General features: G+C 33.1%; 1 protein-coding gene across 1 annotated transcript; it reads right to left on the bottom strand.

The window, feature by feature from the left end:
- Positions 1 to 6464: 6464 nt before the first annotated feature.
- On the bottom strand, positions 6465 to 7436 carry LOC132020743 (olfactory receptor 6C6-like). Its single transcript, XM_059404894.1, has one exon. The coding sequence runs from the start codon at positions 7401 to 7403 to the stop codon at positions 6465 to 6467; it is 939 nt and encodes a 312-aa protein (XP_059260877.1). The 5' UTR covers positions 7404 to 7436.
- Positions 7437 to 9167: the final 1731 nt, after the last annotated feature.

The following is a 9167-nucleotide window of genomic DNA, read 5'->3' as shown; positions in this document are numbered from 1 at the left end:
GGCAGAGAGAGGAAGAGAAGCAGGCTTCCCACTGAGCAGAGAGCCCAATACAGGGCTCGATCCCAGGACCCTGGGATCAAGACCCAAGACTAAGGCATAGGCTTTAACACACTGAGCCACCCAGGCTGAGTTTCCTTAGAAACTCTCAATTTGAGAGTTTCTAAGAGAGTACATCCTAAAAGTTCTTATCACATGGGGAAAAAATTTGTAACTCTATGAGGTTATGGATATTAGCTAAACTTACATGGTAATCATTTTGTAATATACATATGTCAAGACATTATACTTATACATTCAGCTTGTATGGTGCTATATGTCAATTTTATCTCAATAAAATGGGAAAAAGCAAAATTAGTAAAATCTGAAAATAAAAATAAAACTCTGGGTGCTATTTCTGGTTCTTTCATTAACTATCTTATTGATCTTGATCAAAATAGAAACTCTCTGAGACTCTGGTCATCCATAAAGGAATACGTTCTAAAATTATATGAAAGAAAATTTGACAACAATAAATAGTAATGTATGGATTATAAATGGCAAAGTGGTTAGCAGATGGGGTAGGAATTTTCATGCACAAGTTTGCAAAAGGAGCTTAACTTTAAGTTGAAAAAGAAGCATGCCTTGTGTTTAGCAAGGGAACACAGACAGCAAAGGGCCAAAAGAAAGTAAAGGAAGCTGTTTGCATGTTAACTGGTATTTTCTCTTTTTCTTATACATTTGTTTATATATTGGGCTTTTATTTGTTTGTTTTTTAATTTACAGGCTTATAATTTTAATTATTCTCAAGGTATTGATTTCTCTTCAGCATATTCCATACAATATATATGATCACTGTTGTGAATGGAATTGTGTCCTCCCAGAGATAAGTTGAGCTCCAAGTAACGGATACGTGTGAATATGATTTTATTTGTTCTCTCAGTGCTGTAGAGAAACTGGGATGCTATTTCTGAAGGTTCCCTTCCCTGTATGGTCTTAATTTATGATTTGTCAGTGATAGGACTTGGTGCAAAATTTGGAAGTTGGAAGGGAAGTGGAGACTATTGCTCTACAGTTTGAAGCCAGGCTGGTGCTTGCAGGCTAGATCATAGTGGATTTTCAGGAAGTGTCTGAAAACTACCAACTTTATTGCTAATACTATTGGTAGATGCTTTCTCAGAAATAACTGAGACTCGCTGTGATTTCCCGTTAAGCTTTCTTGAAGCATTCTCACAAGGCTTCAACATGAGATCTTTGGTGTTAGTTTCCTCAATATTCTCCTTGGTGTTCAAACTTTTCCTTCCATAGCTATCTCTTTCATTATTTTTAAAAGCTATAATTCCTCCATTATCTCCTTTCTTTCCAAAGTGCTTATAGAAATCCTACCTTCACCTGAATCCTGACTGATATAGGACCCATGCTGTAAGAATTTGCAAGTTTATGATTTCTTATAGTTATACCATTTTGTGATTCTATATATAACTGGAAGTATAGCCTTAAACCAAATATGCTGATTCATGAAAGGTTAACAAAGATGAGAGGTAAGACAGTGTACTATTCTATAGCAAGTCTTTGGGTATAAAGCTCAAAAGATCAAATAGATAGTAGCACAAAGGAGAAAAGTAGGTTGTCTTGCAACATGCTGTATCTAAAAAGAGAGTAGAAGATGTTAATTAAGAAGTTGGGATGAGATGTCAAAAACAGCAACAAAATGGTGAATGGTGTTTCTTTTCATGTATCCTTCTTACTTCTTACATGTATCTTTTCCTCTAAGACAATTGGTGTAATTCTGTAATTCCAACTGCCATGGAGAATGGTAATTGAGGAGTAGAGTCAACAAAGAATAGGGGAATAATCCTCACGCCTAATTAATTTTCCTTTGACACTTATTTCAGAAGGACATTATGGGAAGATATATGCTTCTAGGGACTGGCATTTCAGAATGTAGTGTGTACTTGATTATGATACTAATTGAAACAAATCACTGAGTCTTGTGGAGAGATTCCACAGAGAAAAAGAATACCAATGTGTGGGTGGGGAGGGAAGACTGGCTATAACAAAAGGATGCCAGAGATTCTGAATTTGTTAAAACAAATATGGTAAATTTAGATTTGCCAAATAACATTAGCAAAAAGGAAAGAATTTAAGCATGCATAGAATAAAATGGGTGATCCTCCAATTGTGAAATTAAATTTCCCAATTTATTATTTCTTTTATAAGAAATTCCAGAAAAAGTAAAAGTAATTGAAGTGGCCAAAAGACATCTGTGTATATCTGAATCCAATAGCAGGCATGGAGAGTAAAGGGAATGACTCTGAAGAGGCCAGGGAAATTATTAAGCATGATATAGATATTCTATATATGCTTTGTCAATTCTTGTCCAAATTTATGGGATTAAAATGATTATATATGCTTTTATGTAAGATACATTAATAAATTTTATTACATTGACACAACTAGAATGAATCAGTAATTTTTAATTTATAAATGGTTTAAAATATGAGAAGATCCCCAATCACAGAAATAAGTAAATCAGACTTTGAATTTCTTCCAAGATTCATTCTCACTGGTATAATAGAAATGATTCTGACCAAAATCCAGGGTTCAATTGTTTCTACACAGAAAAATAACTGATATTTATAAATACTATAAGTTTCAGTCAACTTCTTCTAAACTCCTGTTCATGTTGACTCTTTTGGCCCCTTGCAATGAATCATGAATATTCTTAGTGGCACCTAGAGTGGTAAAGCCTTTCCAGAAAAATTTCCATTTATTTTGCCCAGATCCATTAGAGAAATCAGAATCCATGGCATCTCTAGCCTTATGAAGTGTATTTTTAAAATTATAAGACTTGAAAGTCAGAATTACCCCTTGATCCAAGGGCTTCAGAATGATTGCTGTGTTAGCAGTCATGAAAACAACATTATCCATATTGTACCTCTCCATCAGAACTCGAATGGCCAAGTGCATTGTCAATGAGCAGCAATATTTTGAAAAGAATCTTTAACTGAGGAGCAGGTCTCAACAGTGGATTAAAATATTTAGTAAACCATGCTGTAAACAAAGGTGCTGTCATCCAGACTTTGTTATTCTATTTATAGAGCACAGGCAGAGTAGAGTTAGCATAATTCTTAGGCCTAGGTCTTTCAGAATGATGAATGAGCATTGCCTTAACCTTAATAAGAGAGTCAGGCTAGACTTTGATCCTTTGAAGTCAACTCATTAGCTCCTCTTTTCTAGGAATAAACAGCCTAGATGGCATCTTCATCAACTATAAGTCTTTTTCATCTGCATTGAAAGTGTGTGGTTTAGTATTGTCGCTGTTATTAATTATCTTAGCTAGGTCTTCTGGATAACTCACTTCAGGTACTACATCAGTGCTTGCTGCTTCACTGCATACTTTAATGTTATGGAGATGGCTTCTTTCCCTAAACCTCATGAGCCAATCTCTTCTCACTTCAGACTTTTTTTTTTCCTTTGTAAGTTCCTCACTTCTTCCTGCCTTCACAGAATTGAAGAAAATTAGGGCCTTCCTCTGTGGTAAGCTTTGGTTTAAGGGAATATTGTGGCTGGTTTGGTATTCTATCTATACCACTAAAACTTTCTCCACCATAATAAATATATCATAATGAAAAATCTTGAAATATTGTGAGATTACCAAAATGTGATGCAGAAAGGAACAAATGCTGTTGGAAAAATAGCCAATTAGAATTGCTTGATGCAGGATTGTCACAAATGTTCAACTTGTGAGAAATGTAGTGTATGCAAAATACAACAAAGCAAAGCACAATAAAGTGAAATATACCTGTACCACATTTTGTCTATCCATTCATCACTTAAAGGTTACATGTGTTGTTTCTGATATTTGGCTCTTAATGCCTGATCCTCTGTGAAAATGTGCATTGAAATATTTGCATGAACATATGTTTTCAATTCTTAGAATTTCTAGGTTATATGGTAACTCTGCGTTTACCTTCTTGATGAGCTGCCAAACTTTTCCAAGTGGCTGTATGTTTTATATTCCAACCAGCAGCATATGGGGTTTGTAATTCTGTACATCATCACTTGTTATTATATACAATAACACTTGTTTTTTGTGTTATATATAACGAACATATATGTACTCACACCCACATAGTCACACACACATACACATACTTAACTGTCCTAGTAGCTGTGAAGTGGTATGTCATTGTAGTTTTGAATTACATTTTCCTAAAGACTACCGTTCTCGAGAATCTTTTCAAGTGCTTTTTGTCTGTTTCTATATCTTCTTCAAGCCCTTTGTCTATATTTTCTTGAGTGTTGGTCTTCTTTATTGTTCAGTTGTAGGAGTTATTTATGTAAATTTAACCATGAAAGTACACACTTGTACCAAAAAAAAAAAAAAAAAAAAAAAAAAAAACAACTTAAAAAAAAAAAAAAAAGAAGTCCTAAATAAATAAAGACATTCCATGTTATTGGGTAGTACACTTGACATTGTTAATTAAGATGATAACAGTTCCCAAAGTGATCTGATTCAATGTAATCCTTATTAAATTTTCAACTGTTCTTTTTGCATCAATAAACAATCTAATCCTAAAACTCATATGGAATTGCAAGGGACCTTGATAGCCAAAACAATATTGAAAAAGAGGAGCAAAATTGAAAGAGTCATACTTTCCAATTTCAAAAATTAATATAAAATACAGTGATCAGGACAATGTGATACTGGTATAGCAACTGAGTTTTACCTCGAAGTAATAGATTTGTGCATTAGTGGTCAATTGATTTTTAACAAGGGTGTTGTTTAATGGGGAAATAATAGCCTTTCCAACAAATCATGTTGTGATAACTATTTACATGCAAATTGTGACTTGAATCTTTACCTCAAACCATACACAAACATTGACCCAGGAGAATCCAAAGACCTAAATGTAAGATATAAAACTATAAATTTCTTAGAATAAATGGTAGGTATACATCTTGCTACTTTGGATTAAGTAATGGTTCTTTTACATATGCCCCTGAAAACACAAGCAACCAAATAAAAAATAGAAAAACTTGACTTTATTAGAATTAAAACTTTTGTGACCAAAGGACACTACCAGAAAAGTGAAGTGACAATCCAAAGAATAAGAAAAATACTCATAATCCAAATCTAATAAGGGTCTAGTAGTTTTTAAAGAGCTTAATGGAAGGCTTTGAGGGCCTTGAATATAATAACATGAACTTCTTTCCTTGTAATTGCCATCAGAAAGAATATGGCTAACAGTGCTGATTTAAAGAAGTAATATAAATCAGAATACAAACCTGAACTTATTTCTTTTTTCCCTTAGGGCTACATGGATAGAAGTTACTGCATTAAATACCAAAATGATTTTTTTTTCACTCATATTTCTCTGATGGCATATTATATCAATATGGAACTCATTATATTTCATGGTTTTCTTTGTAGGCTTATACTTTGTTTTTATCTGAGGGCATACAAGTAACACTCCCTTCTTTAATAGCATAAAAATATGAGTGAGTCCACACAGGAGTAGGCAGAAAGGACGTTGAAAGACAATGTAACTCATTTTTAAAAATCTCTTCCATTTATCCCATATATCCCATATATCCAAATGTTCAACCATTCCTCTCAGTTTGTGTTCCTAAATTTCTCTGGAGCCATCACCTGGAGCTTCAAATTCATTCACACTATTGCATTTCAACTCTCAAATAACTCACTTAGTTTAAAACATTAGTCCTCCAACTTGTCTCTCAGATTCCAATACCCAAATACCCATCCACAATACATTTAACATAACAATGTCTATAAAATAAAAATCTGCTCACATAGGTTTTGATATTAAAAAAGGAAACTGTTATGGAAGCCACCTATATTCCAATTAGCTAGAGTCCACATTTCTACACTGTACTACAGGTGTATTGAAGAGACATTTTAGGAATGAGAACCTTGACTTTGTTTTGAAGTAATACAAACAGGTGTGATTCTTATTCACTCCAAATTTTCAGATCTATAATAGACCTACCAGATGAAATCCTGCTCCATTTTAGAACATACGTGCTTTTTATAACTTGAAGTATGCCTTTTTCTTTACTTGTTGAAAACAACTGACTTATATTTGAAGTGCTTCTTAAAGTCACAGTGATAGTACATGTTGCTATATTGATGTCTGTAAAATTCTATTAAAATCTTGTGATATATATCAATTTAAAATTGTTTTTTTTTTTTGAGGAGGTCAGTACCATGTTCTGGAGAATAAAATAAATTTCATATTTGTGTTGATAACCTAATAGATGACTCACCTTGATCTCTGAAAGGAATTATGACAATAAAGAGAAGTAGGAAGGAAAGGATGCTCTTCGTTGAAAAGTTTGGTTAAAATATTGTGAGGTGAAAAAATATTATGAGGTGAACTAATTGAAGGACAGAATAAGTAAACTTTTAAGTCAAAAATTTTATTTACTTTTTATCTAAGATTTTTTTAAATTAAATTTCCTCTTCATTTTTTGAAAAAAGAGAAAATCTTTTGGAGTGTGTCCTTGAAGGCTTGTTTCACTTGCTGGTTTCTGAGAGTGTAAATGAAAGGGTTTAATAAAGGGGCAACTGAGGTGTAAATAACAGTTACACCTTTAGATAAAGTCACCCTTTCCTTCGCTGTTGGTTTTATGTAATTAAAGATACAGCTACCATAAGTAAGGGAGACTACAATCATATGAGAAGAACAAGTAGAAAAAGCCTTTGTTCTTTTCTGAGCAGAGGGGATTTTTAGAATGGTCTTGATAATATATGTGTAAGAAAGAGTCACTAAAAGCAAAGTGACCATGAGTGTTACAATAGCTAAGACAAATGCAAGCAATTCCAAGAAATGAGCGTCAGTGCAGGAAAGCTGCAGTATAGGGGAAATATCACACATGAAATGATCAATTCCTCTGGAAGGACAGAAATCCAGTGTTAGTCCCACAGCCAGTGGTACAAATGAAAGCAGAAAGCCAACCGTCCATGAACTGAATAGAAGTTGGTAACACACTTTGTTGTTCATAATGATGGGGTAATGGAGGGGTTTGCAGATTGCTACATACCGGTCAAAAGACATGGCAGCCAGTAAGTAAAATTCTGTAATTTCTAATAAGAGGAAAAAGAATAACTGAGATGCACAACCATTGTAGGTAATTATTTTGTTTTTAGTCACGATGCTTATCAGGTATCTGGGAATACAGACTGTTGTCAAGGAAGCTTCCATGAATGAGAAATTTCGGAGGAAAAAATACATGGGAGTCTTGAGGCGGGGATCTAGCAATGTAAGAAGAATGATGGTTAAGTTCCCCATCATACTCAATACATAGTTTATAAAGAGAAATATGAAAATCACAATTTGCAGTTGTGGGTCATCGGTCAATCCTAGGAGAATGTACTCCATCTCTCTTGACTGATTCTTCATTTCAGATTTGAGTCTTATGGAATAGATGTAGGAAAACAACTCCAGAAGTGGAAATAAGATTTTTTTTAAAAGCTATAGAAAAAAGGCATAGTAAAAATGTAAATAAGTTAAAAGGTTGATCCAACTTAATAAGACGGATAATACTTAAAATTATAACATAGGTCAACCTAGGCAGCCTCTAACTTATTGTTCCATTTAAGTAAAAGCTATGTTACACTATTAAATTTTTCCTTTTCTCTATTTGAACTTAAAAGATAATATGAATTTTAGCTGATTATTTCCAAAAGAGCTGAGTTCTGTTAAAGTGTTTAAATAAAACATAAGCTTGACTTTAAATGTGTTTTCTATGTACAGCTTAAAAATTTTTGAAAAGTTCTTATAACATCTAAAGAATTAAACTAATGTCAATTCATAATGTTTATTCAAAAATAATGCTTAAATATATGTGAAATATAGAAACAATGAGTTATACATTTCTCTATGATTGAAATTTCATGATATATACCATTATTTATTTTTCCACAATGTAGTAATTCCCCATTGTTTTTTTGTCTTATTTCACTTAATGTTATTTTTCTTTGATTTCTAACACATCAGTGTTCTCATATCAGCTGCATTTGATCGTGAAGTTTTGATGATTGAATCTACATAAAAATATAAAAATATATTACAGTTCAAAAGTCAGTGGCTACTACCTGACTTATACTTGAGGTATTGCTTTCATTTATGATCCAGATATTTATTGCAAACTATAAGTGACTTACCATAAATAGGAGACATTGGTATAATTTTCCTCCTATGGGAATATGGTAGAAATGGGTCAAAAATAAATGATGAGGGGCGCCTGGGTGACTCCGTGGGTTATAGCCTCTGCCTTCGGCTCAGGTCATGATCTCAGGATCCTGTGATCAAGCTCTGCATCAGGCTCCCTGCTTGGAGGGGAGCCTGCTTCCTCCTCCCTCTCTTTCTCTCTCTGCCTGCCTCTCTGCCTACTTGTGATTTCTCTCTGTCAAATAAATAAATAAATAAATCTTAAAAAAAATGATTAAAAAAAATAAAAAAAATAAAGGATGAACATTCTCTCTCTTATAAAAAAATTCAACAATTTAAGAGGAAAGTTCATTCCAAAGCTTTTCTCTAGGAGTCTAAAGAATAATATGCATTCTGGACATGATATGCATCTGTTAATATCTTTCACTTTCTCTTACACTCATTACAATGATGACCCAGATATTACAAATAATTCAATTAGAATCTTCTTCCTGGTTAGGTAAGATTCATTTTACATCTTCTTATATTTAAAATGAAGGAAACAGTTTCCATAAAAATTGTAAGTGAAAATATAATGCTCTAAATGAAAATGGATTTTGGGAAATCCCTCATATGAAAGGAACCCAAATTTTGTAACAAGAAATTCTGGCTTCAAATCATGCATTAGCAAAAAGTCACAGTTTTATCATTTTGCACATAAAAGACACAGGGGGTTAATTAAAATTAAAAAAAAAAAGGAAAGAAAAAGAATTGTCCCCTGGAGATTAGTGTCAAGAGGAATACCAGTTATGTAAAAAAATAGAAAAACAACAACAAACCAAAGTAGGAAGGACATAAAAATTACTATGAATTGCTTTAAGCGCATAGTGAATTTCTTTAGCTACAAAACAGATAATCCCCCAAAAGAGAATAAGAAATAATTTAAACTCTATACTTAAGCCCAACAAGAATTTCAGATATTCCAGTACCCTGGGACACTATGACCATTTGTAC

The sequence above is a fragment of the Mustela nigripes genome, chromosome 6 (assembly GCF_022355385.1).
Source record: "Mustela nigripes isolate SB6536 chromosome 6, MUSNIG.SB6536, whole genome shotgun sequence".
In the NCBI taxonomy this organism is placed as follows: Eukaryota; Metazoa; Chordata; class Mammalia; order Carnivora; family Mustelidae; genus Mustela; species Mustela nigripes.
Note: the sequence above shows the minus strand (reverse complement) of the source record. Positions and strands in the feature narration are given on the sequence as shown.